This window comes from Ziziphus jujuba, chromosome 1 (assembly GCF_031755915.1).
Source record: "Ziziphus jujuba cultivar Dongzao chromosome 1, ASM3175591v1".
Classification (NCBI taxonomy): Eukaryota; Viridiplantae; Streptophyta; class Magnoliopsida; order Rosales; family Rhamnaceae; genus Ziziphus; species Ziziphus jujuba.
The window spans coordinates 7,464,159-7,481,886 of record NC_083379.1 but is presented as its reverse complement, the minus strand read 5'-3'; the positions used below and the strand labels follow the sequence as shown (position 1 = coordinate 7,481,886).

At 33.6% G+C, this 17,728-nt stretch overlaps 1 protein-coding gene and 1 non-coding gene across 5 annotated transcripts; both read left to right on the top strand.

Moving 5' to 3' along the window:
• Nucleotides 1–232: 232 nt before the first annotated feature.
• LOC125419609 (probable receptor-like serine/threonine-protein kinase At5g57670) lies at nt 233–14,281 on the top strand. Of its 4 annotated transcripts, none has more exons than XM_048465860.2 (12): nt 253–750; nt 9,477–9,580; nt 9,658–11,171; nt 11,396–11,514; nt 11,662–11,780; nt 11,877–11,995; nt 12,074–12,469; nt 12,568–12,822; nt 12,983–13,140; nt 13,239–13,454; nt 13,662–13,811; nt 13,905–14,280. In XM_048465860.2, the coding sequence occupies exons 3-12, from the start codon at nt 10,859–10,861 to the stop codon at nt 14,049–14,051; spliced, it is 1,992 nt and encodes a 663-aa protein (XP_048321817.2). In that variant the 5' UTR covers nt 253–750; nt 9,477–9,580; nt 9,658–10,858; the 3' UTR covers nt 14,052–14,280. The 4 variants fall into 4 exon arrangements, with proteins under 4 accessions (XP_048321815.2, XP_048321812.2, XP_048321817.2 ...); XM_048465862.2 differs by having other exon boundaries at nt 12,077–12,469; nt 13,905–14,279; XM_048465855.2 differs by having other exon boundaries at nt 252–750; nt 11,877–12,469; nt 13,905–14,281.
• A 1,035-nt stretch (nt 14,282–15,316) lies between these two features.
• On the top strand, nt 15,317–17,404 carry LOC107414288 (uncharacterized). The gene is made up of 3 exons (XR_009635467.1): nt 15,317–16,137; nt 16,507–16,835; nt 17,056–17,404. It is a non-coding gene; the product is annotated as an uncharacterized LOC107414288 (transcript).
• The last annotated feature ends 324 nt before the right edge of the window (nt 17,405–17,728 follow it).

Sequence of the window (17,728 nt, the reverse complement as noted above, 5' to 3'; positions counted from 1 at the left end):
TTTTTTATTTTTTATTTTTTGTTCTTAAAGCACTGCCGGCAGCCGTGGCAACTCGTGGGAATAATTTTAATAAAAATGAAAATATAACGCAAAGTAAAAATAAGATTTTCGAAATTAAAAATACATGATAAAGGGAAACCAATGGTATTTTAGAAATGACATTTAATGACGGGTTTATAAGCAATTGAAATATAACCATCCTTTTTACTTTTTTTTTTAAAAATTATTTCAGACTAGAAAAGAAAGGTCTAATTCCAAAAAAAGTAAATAAATAAATAAAAAATAAAAGAAATGTCCTCTCATGCGTACCGATTAATTAATTAACTAAATTTTAAGAAGAAATAAGTTATCATCATCAATATAAAGATCTAAAATCTTCTGAATAATCATTTTCATGTTTGAAAAGAAATTAAACCAAATCCAACCCGAATTTTCACCCCCACCCCCCGAAAAAAAAAAAAAACAAATTCCAACCCCGAATTCTCTGGTGAATTTTAAAAATATTAGTTAATTCGGCATATTATTTCTATGTTTTTGGTGCTTAGCAGCACTGGAGCGGCAGAATAGCTGAAAGTCAGCTTCCTCGAAAATTTCAGATATGGCAGTTTAACAACTTGCTGTCACCAAACGATGTCGTGTGGTTTCGCGGTGTAGCATATGGAGCAACCCAATCCAATCCCTTCTGTTCACTCAGTTCTGTGGAAGTTGAAAGAGCATGGATTCTCCATCTTCCATGACCTTTCCCACTCCGTAAGTTTCTTTTTTTTTTTCTTTTTTCCTTTTTTTCTTTTCTTTTCCTGCTTTTGTTAAAAATTTAATATATATATATATATATATATATTGCCTTTATGGTTTCTAAGTTATCTATCCTGTCTGGTTGGTTTCTGATATTACTGTGGAAAAATGGAGGAAAATGTAGATTCTTCCTTCTTTTGTTGTTTGAGTGTATAATACTGTATATGTAAAAAAAGTAACTCATAAATCTATGATACTGAATATTCGGGATATGTCTGTCTATACATATGCATATACAAATATGTATATATCTGTTGAAATCATATGCCCCATCAGAGTACCTTGTTTTTATTGGGTCCCTGTAATTCTTCAAATGAAAGATTTTAGCCTACCTTATCTATGTCTTCTGATTTTTGCTGGGTAAGCTTTGAGTAAAACTCAAGATTAGAGCACATCATAGTCCACCATACACTATCTGCTTAGTTTGTGTCTAAGTCAATAAGGGATTGACGGAAAATTTTGGTCTGGTTGAGCATATCTTTATTTTGATTGCATATTGTTGGTTTTGGAAAGGATATCACTTCTGTGTTTCTATAATGAACAAAAGCAATCAAAACTTGCTTATAATTCTTTTGAGAATAGATTAGCGGACAACTTCAGATAGGAAAACTGTAGGTCTATCTGGCCTACCATGAAGGATGTAGGGATTTGATATAACCATCAAAAGAAATGTCAAGGTGGTAAGCGTTAAATATGCATTTTCTTAATGAACTTGCATTTTTTCATAAAGAATTTGAGAAAGGGAAAGAAAATATAAATAGAACAAGAAGAAAAAGAGAAAGAAAAGGAAAAACAAAATGAAGGACCAAAAAACCATGAATAGAGTAAAAGGAAAGACGATACAAAAGATTTTAAATAAGTTTAGCCATAAAGTTGCTTGTGTTTAACATGAAGTTATCAAACTGTAGTTTCTGAATTTTCACACATATGAACAAGCTAAAAGCTCAGGTCACTATCATAGTCTGTCTCAGGATCACTCGGCTCATCATTACGGTGTGATGGTCCTGCTTTAGAGTAATTGGAACCCTCTCGACGCCTTCTCTGCTCTAACTTATAAGAATGAATACTCTCACAACAAGCAGGCTCAAATCCATCATCATCAAGTGTTCTACTCTTTTCCATTTCATGCGTCCGGAGACTCTCTTGAATAGCTTGTTCAAGTAATGATCTTTCCTCTGCATTGATCTCCTCTGTATGCCCTCCTTGTTGTGGTTGATGAACTTGAACTGTTGTCCTCCTCATATTCTCCAATGCCTCTCGCCTTATCCTTTCCTTCCTTTCTCGCTCATGTGATAGCTCTATAAGATGTTCCTGCATCTGTATGATTACAGCCGGGGGGGCACATACTGCATACAATCACATCTCCTCTCTTTTGTGCAAGATGTTCCTTGAGACGGCTTACCCCACCCCACCTAGTGTGTCCACAGTAATACAACGCACATGGCTATGATTTTCATCAACAACTGTGCAGTGTTGCCAAGCTATGTCAGTCAATCTTGGTCGTCCCATTTTGAACCTAGAGAAAGCATATTAGTATACCTCAGTGGTACTGTTGCAGAACAAAACTCTTGATTTTAGTGAACTTGTCTAGTAATAGTCATCTATAATGGTTTTGGGTTGACTAAACTGAGTGGTCCTTACCTCAATTAAACCTAAAAGTTTAGGTTTCCTGTTAAACCTATTTATATTTTCTGCTCTTTTTATGTTCTTTACTGAAATCACTACTTTCCTAACTTCTCTAGCATTTACTGAACTTGAAACTATGGTATAACATAGTCTAAAGTACCAGAAAAACCTTGGGAATGTTTGAAGAAGTTAAGGTAAATTTTTACTTTTTAAACCATAAAGTTGGATTTCCATGTGACATGGTGACACTGGTGTCTTCATTTGTGTAAATGGACAATGGAAAAAGGTTACAAACTTTTAACAGCACATGCGCCAAAGTTCTAAACTTGAAATTTGTATAATTAATAGAATCTAAACTTGATCCACTATTGTTGTGGAATGGAAAAGACTTATCCTACCGTACCCCACTTCCTTTCCTTTTCACAGTTGAGATTTCTTTTACCTGGCTTCAAAAACTCTGTATGATAACAATGTTGGACTAATAAGCTTAAGAAACACAGCAAAATGAATTCTAATCAGGAAACTGTAATGATATTGTAATAATATAATGGCATAGCAAATTATGACTTTTATTTGCAAATAAAATGATGATATACAATATTGCATAAACAACTAATATATTAGAATTGCTATCAGGGGGCAAAATAAATGGATTTCACTAACCGACTTAACATATTGAAAATAGTCTAAAATGCATAGATTATTTATTCTATACCTTGCTATTAACATGCGACTCATCAAACCTATTATCTCATTAAATAAGTAGTGATTAATGAAAATAAGAAATATTACCATCAGCTCTAAGGACTTTGAGAAAAGAGTTTATTGAGAATAGATTGGACCTTTGAGTCAAATCCTATTTTACATATGGGGAAATATACTGGATTTTAAATTGGAAACAAATTGAAGAAAATAACAAGAGATAAATGCTAGAGCTGAAATGAATATGAGGATAAAGTATTTCTAGATAGTCATTGAGGGTGCATGAAAAGGAAAACTTGCTATGAAAAATCTCTTGCATAAAAGGAGACAGCTTTAGGGTCTCCACTATTAGGTTCTCTATTATTTGTGTATAAAGCGCGAAAAATACCACTATGTACCACTTATTAATACTTTATGGTTAACTCACAATTTATAGAGTGAGAAAATTACCACTTTGTGCCACTCATGAATTCTTTATCGTTAAACTCGCAATTCCTTTTTTGACCATGTCAAATAGGTAATCAAGGAGTGACAATAAACAATTTTATTAACATGTGAAATAACCTATTTTTCTACATGTAAGAATGAAGGATGTATTAGGAAATTCCTTCTTAATCATATTCTCACATGCTAGGTTCTATAGTATTCAGTCAAAATGAAGGGAATTCTAGCAAGTTAACATATTTTGCTGAACCAAATCTCATGCCATGTAGGGAAACCTGGTTAGAAAAAATCCTCACTTCCCTTGCACAAGATTTATTCTATTTGTGTTTGAATGGTAATATAGAAAGTATATATATACCTCTTGATCAACTTCAGAAATACAACCAAACAAACTCCATTAAGGAAATTGTGATGGTATTACTATAATATAACAGTATAGCAAAAATTTAAATTCTAAGCAGGAAAAGAATGATAATAATAAACTGAGATGTATAAACAACCAATAACAGCTGCGCTATGAAGAAGATATTCACAAATTAAGGATGATGTGGATAATCTAAAAGGCACAAACAAAAAATTTGCATATCATCACTAACAATAAGCAATTCGTAAATCAAAGTCACGGTAAATACAAAATGCAAAACAATTAACGGTAAGTAAGTAGCAAGGAGAAATATACTTTTGATGGGAATTGATGAAACGAGTTGAGGAAAAATATTATCACATGCTTGAAACAAAATGAATAGGAAGGGATTGAATGTTAGAACTTTAGTAGGATGCAAGAATGTTATAGAGGATAGGGAAGTCCTGTGGTTGCCAATACTCACTATGCGAGACTTTTACGCCGAAAGGATAACAACTTTGGAGTCTCCGCTTCCAGGCTTGTTATTCCTGCACAGATGGTTAAAATGGGTCAGTTTGTCCTCGTGTCACTACTATCAAAAAGCTATTTATAAACCAAAGTAATGGTAAACACAAAATGTTAAACAATTACCAGTAAAGTAAATAACGACAAATAATTTTTTAATGAAAATTAATTGAACTAATTTGAGGAAAAATACCATCAAACACCAATGGAAACAAAATCAATGAAATAAAAAGGGATTCAATGCCAAAATTTTAATTGGATGTGGGAAGGATATGGAGGATATTTAGAAAGTACTGTTGTTGCTGATCCTTGCTGTGCAAGACACTTTAAATGAAAACAGGTCAAAAATGGGTTAGTTTGTTGTCATGTCATTACAATCATCAGTAAACAATTCATAAAGCAAACGTCATGGTAAATGCAGAATGCAATAATGAATTGTAATGTCAGTAACAAGGAGAAATAAACTTTAAATGAAAATTGATTGAACTAATTTGAGGAAAAATATTATCATATACTTACGAGGAGTAAAAAAATTAAAATTAACATAAATAACGGAAAAAAGGATTGAACGCTAGAATTATGATTAGATGTGTGGAGGTTATAGAGGGTACTTTGTAACTGTTGTTGTTGCCAATCCTTGTTAAAACTCTTAAATCAAAAGGATTACAACTTTGGAGTCTCTACTTATAGACCTGACAGTTCTTTATAGATGGTTAAAACTTGTAACTTTGGTGTCTTGTCATTGCTATGAACAAGAAATTCTTATATAAAAGTCATGGTATATATGAAAGGCAAAATAATAAATAGTAAAGTTAGCAGCAAGGAGAAATAAACGTTTGATGAAAATTGATAGAACAAAATTGAAAGGAAATTTTATAGCATATTAGGGGGAGCAAAAAAATCAACAACGAGAATAGATTAAATGCCAGAAATTTAATTGCATACTAGAAGGCTATAGAGTATAATTGGGGAGTAATGTTTTCGTCGATAATAGTTATCCGGGACTCTTACATCAAAACGATAACATCTTCGGAGTCTCTGCTTGTAGGCTTGTTGTTAGATGGTTAAAACGGGTCAAAAGTGGGTCAAATTTTTTTTTTTTTTTTTTTCATGTCATTGCTACGAACAAGCAATTTATAAACCAAAAGTCATGATAAATATGGAATGCTAAGCACTAAAAAGTAAAATCAGCCGAGCAAGGACAAATGAAACTTTTAATGAGAATTGATGGAACTAATTTGAGGGAAAATATTACCACATACCAGGGGGAAACAAAATCAATCAAATACGAAAGCATTGAATGCCTAAATTCTAATTAGATACGAGAAGGATATTGACGATACATGGAAAGCATTTTCATTGCCGATACTTGCATGTGAGACTCTTGCATAAAAAGGATAGCAACTTTGGAGTCTCTGCTAAAAGGCTTGTAAGTTGGGTATGGATCTAAACCGGTTCAGTTTTTTGTTGTGTCTTTACTGTCAACAAGCAATTCATCAAGTCATATTTAATGAAATGCAAAACAATAACTAGTAAAGTTAGCAAGGATTGTATGCCAAAATTTCAATGGAAACAAGAAGGTTATAGGGGATAATTGTGAAGTATTTTTGTTGTTAAGACTTCCTATGCAAGACCCTTACACCAAAAGGGTGACTTTGGAGTCTCTGCAAGTTGGCCTCTTAGTCTTGTGCATGTGGTTAGGTTAGAAAGGCATCAGTTTGTTACGGTCATAAACACTTTTTATTTAAAATTGTGTTTTTATATAATTACGTATATTTGTTGAGTGACCATATATTAGGATTCTAGAAGGTTATGATGAATACTTGGGAATGATGAACAACTTTGGAGTCCCAACTTGTAGGCATTGTTGGTTGTTATGCATGGTAATAACTAATAAGTGGTCAATTTGTTCGTCATAAAAACTTTCTATTTAAATCACTTCTTCGTGAATTATGTACTTTATGAGGTAAATGAGATGACTATATACTATGATACTCTTCTTTCATGGGTGGGCCTGATAAACTGCTGGTCAAGCCTTTTTTGAATTGGATAATCAATCATATCGCATATGACTGAGAAGTGTTAAAACTACTATCTATTAATCAGTTAGATCCATTTTATAACAAATTGAATAAACTATTATTGCATACTTGGAAAAACAAAATGAATAAAATTAAAAGGGACTCAATGCCATAAAATTGGATGCTAGAAGGTTATGGAGGATAATTGGGAAGGACTTTAATTCCCATTATTTGTTATGCAAGAGTCTTGCATCAAAAGGAAAATAGTTGTGGAGTCTCGATTGGTATGCTTGTTAGTCACGTATGCACAGTAAAAATGTGTAAAAAACAGATTTGTTTGATACGATCATATATTCTTTCTATTTAAATTACATTTGTATATAATTATGTCAACTCGTGAAGAAAGTGAGGTGGCTATGTTCTAGGGGAAACAAAATGAATAGAATAGAAAGGGCTTGGATGCCATTTTATTTGATGCTAGTAATTTATGAAGATGCTTGTGAATGACTTTGCCAATATTTACCATGTGAGACTTCTACATCAAAAGGAGAACAAGTTTGTGACTCTCCTCTAGTAGGTTTGTTTGTCGTGTACAAATGGTAAAAACGGATAAAAAAATGACTTGTGAAGGAAATGAGATTATTATGATACTTTCCTTTCATGGATGGATTGAAAACGTGTTGGTCTAGCATATTTTGAATTAGATATCAGAAAACCCAACATATGGAGTAATGACAATTGAACAAGAAATGCAATATGTGGATACAGTTTTGGAGATGTGGATTGAAGAATTTGAAAATTAGAACTTATACGATACAACTAAGCATTTTTCCTAAAAGTTTCATCTTAGTGGGGGTGATAAATATAGTCAGGCAATTTTCCTAATGGCTAAGCTTTGGGGAATATTGACAACTAACTATGAATGTCAATATGTAGATATAGTTTCCTGAGATGTTATGGATTTAGAATTTGAACATTAAAACCTACAAGAATTACTGTTGACAAATGTCAACTTGTTAAATATAGTTGGGTATGCTTCCTAATAGCTAAGGTTTCGGAAATAATGACAACTAACGAATGAATGCCTATGTGTGGGTATAGTTTTGGACATGTTGTGGATCTAAGAATTAGAACATTAAAACCTACAAGATACAACTTTGATGCCTTATTTAAGCATTTTTTTCTAAGAGTTTCATCTTATCAGTGGTAATAAATATGGTTGGGCATGCTTCCTATTAGCTAAGCTGTTGGCAATGATAACATCTATGCAAGGAATGTTAATATGTAGTTATAGTTTTCAGGATGTTGTGGATTTAAGAACTTGAACATCAGAGCCTACAAGATACAACTTTGATGCCCTATTAAGTTTCATCTTACAGGAGGTGATAAATATAGTTGGGCATTATTGCTAATAGCTAAGCTTTTGGATAGTGGCAACTAAACAAGGAATATCATTGCGAGGATATAATTGAAGAGATGTTGCGGATTTAAGAATTTGAACATCAGAACCTGCAAGATACAAATATGATGCCTTATTAAGCATTTTTCCTTAAATTTAATGTCATCAAAGGTGGGGCCATATTAGTTTGTGCTTTTCAATATAAATGATGTGAAAATAGTATTGAAATTTGTAACATCTTTGTGAGCTTAAGACAATTTAAGATAATCTTAGAGTATGAGTGAAATATGTTTTATTGTGCTTGTTTTTTAATTGGTATACACGTATGAAAAAGTACTTGGAAATTATGAATCACCAGCAAATATTAATTGGTAAAGAGGTTCTTCAAGTCACCTTCTAGTACAGCTCTAACACCATATTAAATCACCATCAATCCAAAACCTATAGCTCATAAAAGTGTCCTACAATGTATATCAAGCATATTTTCTAATCATGTTTATCATTTAGATATTAACATGATAAAGTCCTGCTAAGATATTTTGTAGGATATATTGCTTGCTTCTCTCTTAAACCATAGGCAGTCAGCCTCTCTCTTACATCAAGGAGAGAATCAGTATTGATGTAAGGATTTATTAGGAAATAAACCTTTGGTTGAATTGATCTTCATGCTCATTTTTTTAACATGTTTTCATTGATAAAGCTGTAAGTAAAACAATCTGTTCTTGAGAGTTCTGATCTAGACATACTGTTTCTATTGAATCTCGTTGATCAAGAAGTGGAAGGGTACTGAACTTGGTTTAGCATCAAATTTGAGTGGATTTAGGAAACACTAGGTGATCAGTTATTTTTATGATTTTACTCATTTTAGTACAAATGGCCCTAATAAGGTTACTAATGATGAAAGGATGGACAAGATATCCTAAAGTTACCTCAAATTTAGTTTGTAGAAAATGCTTCCATCCCATAGGTGAGTTTGTTAGCATTTGCATACATGTGCATTCTTTCTTGGGCCTCCCATGCACATTCAGAAGTTTATGAAGTTCGTATTATAAGAGTATTGAAGATAGTAAAGCTTTATTTTTGTCAACCTTGAAAAGAACTCAAGCACAAGTCTACCAAAGTGAAGTCTCCATATCAAATGGGTTCAATTTTGATTTTACCCATTTAATATTTATCCGTTGACTCTATCTCTCTATATGTGTGTGTCTATGCATATATTTTTAGATATTTATAAATTACAAGTGTCTGGCCATGTTTTGCTTGAGCGTGTGACTATTCTTGTGCTAATAAGAAAAGCATTTTTAATTGGTCAATGTCACATTAACGCACCTTAAATGACTTATCTGTTTTTGATTGCATCTTATGATGACTTGGACTTGGAAATGTTTGGATGTTGAGTGGGACTTTTGAAATACACTATCCTCAAAGCCTTCTAACCGGATGAAATCAGAAGCACTAAAAGAATCTTAACATGAGAATCTTTTATTCCATTTTCTGTCATATAATAATCAATAATTGAACGTACTGTTTGTTTTAATGCAAGTGTGATTTGGGAAAGAAGCCAACGGAAAATTGCATTTGACATTCTTCTGTATTATGTGTTTTCTATTTCTGATTCCAGGATCTCAATATTACATAAAACTTGGAACTCACTCTTGGGGTTTGCTTGTGCGTACAATTTATATATTTGAAATGGAGTTGTACATGTCAATGAATTGCAGCCAGGTTTGTCAAGTAATTCGAGATTTGTGCAGAATATATTGGCTAGTGATGGTCTTTATTTATTAGTTCTTTGTTGTCAGGTTCAAGCGAGCTCCTTTGGCAAATGCAAGCAAACACATCTTTACAGTTTTCCATGTCCATACTGCCTGCAGCAGTGGAGGAACAGTACCATGGATGAAGCTTGAATGAAAAGTCCCATGTGCCCTGTTTAAAAACCGCAAAATTTGGAAACTTAAAAATAGGTTGTTGTATACAATGAAAGCAAAGGTCCCCTCTAGCTCTTTGTGCTCCACTGTAGGAAGTTTGTTGTGCACGATATAGAATAAATAATGATGCTCTTATCCAAAAAAAAAAAAAAAAAATGATCTGTCCAATGGTTCCGTATTTTAACCTTTGAATTACCTTTGCGCCTGATGTCATATGTTTCTAGATTTTATAAGGAAATATAAGGGAATGGGATTCAGTTCTGAGTGTTGAATTTATTATTGCTGTTATTATTTTTCTTGAGTTGCAGAATGTTTATTTTGCGGTGTGAATTCTTCAACTTTAGCATCTCATTTTCAAAAGGGCATTTCAAAAAATAAGGTTTTACGTATTTGGTTGTATCCATTGGGACTGTAAAATAATTTCCTGAAGCAATGGGATTAGGAATCACATTGATTTAATGCTTCTCACTGAAAATGTTTACCAAAAAAAGATAACGAAATTATTTTCCTAATCAATTTCATATTAGAATACTTCTCCCTCAAGTCGAGTTTTATTCTTGCAAACCACATGTCACTTATGACGACTAGTTTATGGCCAAAAGATTTGGCCAATCGTAGAGTCCCATGTGGTCTAAACTAATTATATTGCTGTTATTATAGAATGATTATATGTCTGTTTCTCTCTCTCTCGCTCTCTTTCTCTGAAAAGTCATATCCATCAAAAGTGAAACGGTTAGTGTCATCCCAACGCCTCGTTCATGATAAAGTGAATCGGTCTTTATCGGTGGCATGTAGACTCTCCTACCAAACAAAGAAGTAATTTTTTTTCTTTGCTAGTTTAGAGGATTCTTCTCTTATGGCTTTCATGGCAAGACAAATCAAATATGTGCCCACCAACTTTGCTTATACCTCAAAGCAACCAACCATAACACTTAATTGTGGCTGGAAAGAAACAAAGTGAGAGAGATAAGAGAGAGACTAATCTGTTTCTGCTATCTTCACTGTAAGGGGGGGAAAAATAAAAATAAAAAGCTTCTTAATGCTTCTTGAACAAGAATAATGGAATTGAGAGCCAATGTGGCCTCACAACCCAACTGACACCAATCATGCTGTTATCCCTCTCAAACCTTTCTTAAACCCATTGTCTGTTCTGCTTCCATGGTGGACAAGAATCATCAGACCAAATAACTGGCATTTGCCAAAACTTTGTCAGCCGCATTTGGAATCTGTCTGCCAATCAGCAGTGTCAATGACAATGGCCACTTCATCAACTGCTAGAATACTCATAGGCATCTCTTTGGACCCAGATGAAAGTAAAGAGCTTCTCTCATGGGCAATCACCGTTCTAGCTCACCCAAATGACAACATTATTGCCACGCATATTCTTGGTTAGTAGGTTTCAAATTTTTGTATTTCTCAACTTTGCTATCTGCTTTGTTATTTTGTTGCTAAGTCAAAATTGAGTAACTTCTGCATGAGTTTGGCTTTCTGCATTTTCATTTGCCTGTGACAAGCTCTTCTTGTAGTACTTTTTGTCTCAAGAAATATTTATGTGTCTAGTATGATTCCCCTTTTGAAGATTGAAATGTGTTACTTGTTTGTTAATCATCAGTTGTCAAGGAGAGGAAAAAAAATGAATTAAGAACAGAATACCAATCGCAGCTTCGCCGAGCCAAAGCCTATGTGATATCAGTGCTAGGAGAATTTGCCGGGACCTGCCAATCCAAGCAGGTGAGCAGCGTGGAAAGTTAAATATAATCCTATAGCATTGCAAATCTCTATATTTCTTAGTAGTCAAGATTCTGCCAGGCACCCCAAATTTCCATTTCCTTTCACTGAACTGAACTTAATATGCTAATCCATTGGCAACCTTTTCAGGTGAACTTGGAGGCCAGAGTAGGGTTTAGCTCTAGTATTCGACGAGGTCTAATTAAGGAAGCAAAATCTGTTTCAGCCGACTATCTTCTTCTTCGAGCCTCAAGAGACCGATCAAAAAGGTGTGAAAACCAGCTTAGTCTAAAAATAAATTTTGTGTTTTCTGCTTTGTAATATAATACCATGATGACTAACATGTTTTGTGCTCCCTCGACTAGACATCCAAGCATTGCAAGGTACTGTTTTCGACATGCCCCCAGTGGCTGCACGCTGGTCTTATACGGGAAATTTGAGCGACCCCAACAACATTCAGATTCAGATTCTACAATCTCTAAAGGTAGATCACTGTTTCAAGAACTTGTGAGATGGCATGTGGATTCCTTTCGTAGTATGTTTTCTCATCCGTCTCTCACAGCAGAAAGTCGTGAATCAAGTTCAAGGTGGATAAACAAGAACACTAAAAGTGGCCCTGCCATCTCCCCTTCACAAAACTCCATTGCTTCAGAAACAAAAAACACAAGTCCTTCACCAAGAACCGTCCTCGATGAACTCGAAACAGAGTATCAGAGCACAGAAGATGACAGTACCCTCAGCTGTGGGGATTCCACCATCACAGATACACCCCCTTCAGGTCCAAAGTTAAGGGACCAAACCAACCAAAGAAAGCAAGCATTATCTCCCTGCAAGTTTATCTTCTCTTTCCTTGGTTCGCCATTCAGGAAAAGAAATTGTGGGCAAGAAATTAAACAGCCTCTGTTAAAGTGCTTCAGCTATGAGGAAATCATGAATGCTACAAATGATTTCCATCCAGGTGAAAAACCTATTTCAATTAACTTTCATTGACAGGAAAGGCTAAATGGTCTCCAAGATTTAGAGATCTTATTGGTATTTGGCTTGTTTGAGTTTCAGATAATATGGTGGGTCGTGGTGGATACTCCGAAGTATATAGAGGTGACCTTGCTGATGGAAAAACCATTGCAGTGAAGAGGTTAGCCAAGGACAATAAGGATGCTAACAAAGAGAAAGAGTTCCTCATGGAACTTGGCGTAATTGGCCATGTTAGCCATCCAAATACTGCTAAGTTAGTGGGCTGCTGTATTGAAAATGGACTCTATCTCATCTTCAATTTGTCTGAGAACGGAAATTTGGCATCCGCATTGCATGGTAAAAAGGATATTGTCATATAATATATTCAGACTCATCTTTGTCTTCTTATATATGGGATTCCGAAACTTTTGCTCAATTTGTCTTCTTAATTTTCTCAAGATCATCATAAAAAATCTTGCTTATTATTTAAAAAAAAAAATTGAAATGGTTTTTCCAGGCAATACAGGCAAGTCACTTGACTGGCCTATCAGATACAAAATTTGCATAGGAGTAGCAAGAGGTCTGCATTATCTTCATAAATGTTGCAAGCACAGAATAATTCACCGCGATATAAAAGCCTCAAATGTCCTTCTTGGCCCAGATTACGAACCACAGGTAAGGAATTAAGAACCAAATTAACTTGTTGCATAATAGCATTAATTCTTTATATATTGACAAATCCATCACTTTTTTGTATGTTTGTTTTCGTATAGATCACAGACTTTGGACTAGCAAAATGGCTTCCCAATAAATGGACTCACCATGCTGTGATTCCAATAGAGGGTACATTTGGATACTTAGCTCCAGAGTACTTTATGCATGGAATTGTGGATGAGAAAACAGATGTTTTTGCATATGGAGTTCTTCTTTTGGAGATTGTGACTGGCCGAAGGCCTGTGGATTCCTCCAAGAAAAATCTTCTACTTTGGGTAAGCAAATTATCCCAGTCATAAATGCTTCGTTGATTTTGTTGCAGAATGTCTTAAGTCTGTTTAAACCAGTAGAAGTGTCTAATTTTATAGCTACTGAATACGCTACAAAAGTACATATATGCAAAAAATTAAATATTGATGCAGCAGCCAGTATATATAGACCTCATATCCTCTCTGCACGTATTTGATTATGTATATATGTAGGCAAAGCCTCTTATGGAATCAGGAGACATTGCCACACTAGCTGATCCAGAAATGGAAGGCAAATACGATGTAGAACAACTCCATAGAGTAATACTAACAGCTTCGTATTGTATCAGACAATCCTCAATATGGCGTCCAACAATGACTGAGGTACATCAATGTATACATATGAATTATATTGAAGATAAATGATCCATTTGATGCAGATTTTGACCACCACTTTATTTGTTTCTGTTCAAAAAGGTGTTGGAGGTTCTAACTAATGGCCATGACTCTGAGGTTGCAAGAAGCTGGAGGATTCCAAAATTCACATCTGATGAGTTGGATGATTACTCAATGGTTTATGGCTATGAAGTTCCTTCTGATATTCTCTTAGAGGATTGTTTATGATTATATGTAGCTTTTTTTATTTTATTTTATTTCTTTTTTTTGTGTTACTGGTTTTAGTTTTAGGTTTTAATTCCTTTGTGACACAGAGAAATACAGTTGACTAAGTGATACAACAAAGATTTCCCCCGCCCCTTTTTTTTTTTTTTTTGAGTTTGTAAAACTTTTGACAGAAATTTGATCTTTGTTTAAATTGGATTGGATACAAGGACACATGGAAGAGCGGTATCCCTAGCAACTTCATGCTTTCTCTAACAAGTCACGCTTCATTGTAATTTATTAAAAAAAAATAATAATAATAATAATAATAATAATAAATAAATAAATAAAAACCTTCTGGTTGATCCAGAAGCTTTTTTAGCAAACTTCAGATTGTAGTCGAGAAAGTACCATTCCCAAGGACACATATTTTCATATATATATATATATATATATAGACAATAATGCTAAAATTATTAAAATATTTATAAATGATATGATAAATAATATAATAATATTTAATTAATTTATTTTTTTAATTTCTTCATTATTTAAAGATTAATTTTTTTATATTTAGATTATATAAATATATTAATTAATAATATTTTAACACATTATAATTGATAGATAAATTTGGTAGATATTTCTATAGTCATTACTAATATATATAAGAATCAAACATCAGAAGGATGTTATAAATTTATAAATAAAATAAAAAAATCATTAAAAAAATTTATAAAAAAAAAAAAATCAAAGAGATGTGAATATTCTAGTAGGCATTATTGATAGATGCAAGAATCAACATAACAAGAGGGATGTTATAAATTTATAAATAAAATAAAAAATCATTAAAAAAATTTTTAAAAAATGAAAGAGATGGACAACCACAGAGATCCATTTGGATTTCACCAAATCCTAGTCTGACCTACACTAGGCCCAATTGAACGCAACATACAGTAAAAGGGTTATCTGACAATTGTATGAAAAAGTATATGGGCCTTGGTCTGGCTAACTTGTAAGGCTATAGTCTACAGGCTCCTTTTAATATTTGCTTGAAGGGTTGCAATTGAAACCTTTTGCTTCCACGTCTCGAAAGTCGAAACCTCTAAGGCATGAGGCATAAAATTAGGGGAATTTAGCCCAATACCTACAAAAATAGAGGGCTAATGATATTTACCCCTTCTTCGTCAAGTTTTTTTTTATCTACCCCTTGCTTCCTATTTTGCCCCTACTAAAACAAAAAATTACTTTACTTTTCCTTTTCTCATTCTTAAAGCCAATAATTCCGGGTTCCTACACCTCTGCTTTCATTTCTTTCTTCTTGCCTGAGAAAACCCACAAATAATCCCATCAAGAATCCTGCTCGACCTCTTTTTTCCTTTCCCCCATGAAAAATCAAATTTACACCTTTTTTATTTTTTCTATGTGAATTCTTAGCTAATATTGCTGTATCGGTGGCCTTGATATGTAATTGGTGCTTTGTAGGGTAATTTGCAAGTTGCAAATTTATATGCTGGTACCAACAGTGTAGAGCTCAAAGGCATGAAATAATTGCTGAATTGAATTATTTCTTAAGGCATTGTATCTGCAAGTTGCAAGTGTATATTCTTTTCTCAAAGAAGCCGTTCCTGGCATTTTTAGAATCCACCGGCTACTCTCAAGAAGATGTGCTCCTTCAGAAGCCCAAAGCTGGGGTATGTATAGCTTCAAATCATTCTTAATCAGAATGCTTAAATCACCCTTGAATCAGGCTTTCTGATCTAGATTCAGATGTGGGTTAATATCAGTTACTGAGTAGTATAATGCTTGCAGCTCCTGAAGCCTACTTTCACAATTATATGTGATAAAGATTCAAAACGCTTCCTTTGATAAAGATTCAAAATACTTCCTTTTATTGATTCGTGGAACCCATAGTATCAAAGATACACTAACAGCAGCTAGTGGTGCAGTGGTACCTTTCCTCTCTTTTATTTTGCATGATGGTGGGATAAGCAATTTGGTTCTGGTTTTTGCATATTGTGGGATGGTTGTTGCTGCTCGTTGGATTGCTAAGCTCAACACTTCATCCTTGCTTAAGGCTCTCAATGACTATCCTGACTACAAAGTTAAGGTAAACAACATTTATTTTATCTAAGAAATAAGTTAATTTCTTATTCAATTGCATATGATCTTGTTTCTCATTATGATACTATAGGAATGTTGTCTGAAATTTCACATGCTTGGGCTTGATTGGGTTGCCCCCTTTATAAAAGGTTACATGAGTGTAGAAAGATATATATATTGTCACTTAGCACACAATACTTGCTTTGTAATGCATTCATGTAAGGTTTTGTCTGAAAACTCATTGTTTTAAGGTTTTATGTCATATGTTCTAAGTTGTCACATAGAAAAATACATTTAGATGGCTGCATAAAAAGTTTCTATGGGCTATATGTAAATGAAACTAGTTCTATATATTGACTTCCTTTAAATGTTCTAGGCTTCTAGGATCACTTAGTGTACAAAGGACACCAAATATTCTTGTACAAAAGAGAACAAATATCTGCTACAGATTTGTGGGGTGCATTTCAAGGCCAAGGATATGGAGAATTTAATGACATTAGATCCATTACTATTATGGTCGATTATATTGTTCCAGCAGTTCTTCAACAACTTGGCATGCTGAAATACAGTTCAAAGCTTACCAAATTGATTGTGGCTAATAATGAAATAGATTCAGGCAGTGAGGAGGAAGTTAAGCTATGGACTTGCTCCATATATGCTGTGGAGAGGATGAAGGAGTTGATCAGTAAAAAATCAGGGCAGCAGGTGCTGAGCAATTTAGTACTTGTATATTTCCTTTTGGTATTTCAATGATTTTCACTCTTTTTGTTTAGATCAATCTATGTCCTTCTATTTTTTTTCTTTTCCTTTTTTTTTTCCCAGTAGTATATATAATCTTTCTCTTTGTTTTCTCAGTGTTTTCCCGTTATTTTTATTTATTTATTTATTTATCTAGTTGTTTAAATCATGTGACTTTTGTATTCAGGTGCTTAGTGTGGAGTTAGACCTTTGGCTTTGGTCTTTTGGCATTCAATTTCCATCTCTGCAACACCACTGAACACTTTCAACATATTACTGAGCTCACCATATCCGATGGTGTCCTTCTTAATTTATGCTTCTAACTGTAAGATTATAGGAACTAGCATAGTAAGTTTTGGGGCGAAGTCATTAGAAAGATGTGTCTATAAATTCCTTGCATCTATTGTTCTGTTTGCATGGTTGTAGCTTTTCTTAATTTTGAGAAGTACTACTAATATTAGCCTTGAGTTGATGAACCAAAAACTTATTGTTTTAAAAATTGAACATTTGATATGTTGCTATTACCTATTTTGAGATATCTGTCACTTGTATTTTTCTATTCGCTGTAAAAAAATTAGTGGCTTTGTAATGTCGCAATAGGTGTCATAGCTTTTCATGTTATTTTTAATTTATGTTTAACAACTCTATCTGTACCTTGAACCTCTAGATTATATTTCATTGTTTGCCCTTTAAAGATGACAAAATAGAATTGCTAAAACTTTTAAAACATCTTCATCAGGTGTCTGTTTACAGGCTTTAGATTCACTAAACATTTGATATTATACAGAATTACATGTAGTAGCAACGAAATTAATTGTTTTTGTACGTGGATTGGATTAATATACATTAATTCAAATAAC

What these genes read in the sequence shown, in the direction of transcription:
- LOC125419609 (XM_048465858.2), top strand. Translation starts at nt 10,859, where the DNA reads ATGTGGCCTCACAACCCAACTGACACCAATCATGCTGTTATCCCTCTC. An exon ending in TATTGCCACGCATATTCTTG is followed by an intron (nt 11,172 to 11,395) that starts GTTAGTAGGTTT and finishes GTTAATCATCAG; the next exon opens with TTGTCAAGGAGAGGAAAAAA. An exon ending in GGACCTGCCAATCCAAGCAG is followed by an intron (nt 11,515 to 11,661) that starts GTGAGCAGCGTG and finishes CAACCTTTTCAG; the next exon opens with GTGAACTTGGAGGCCAGAGT.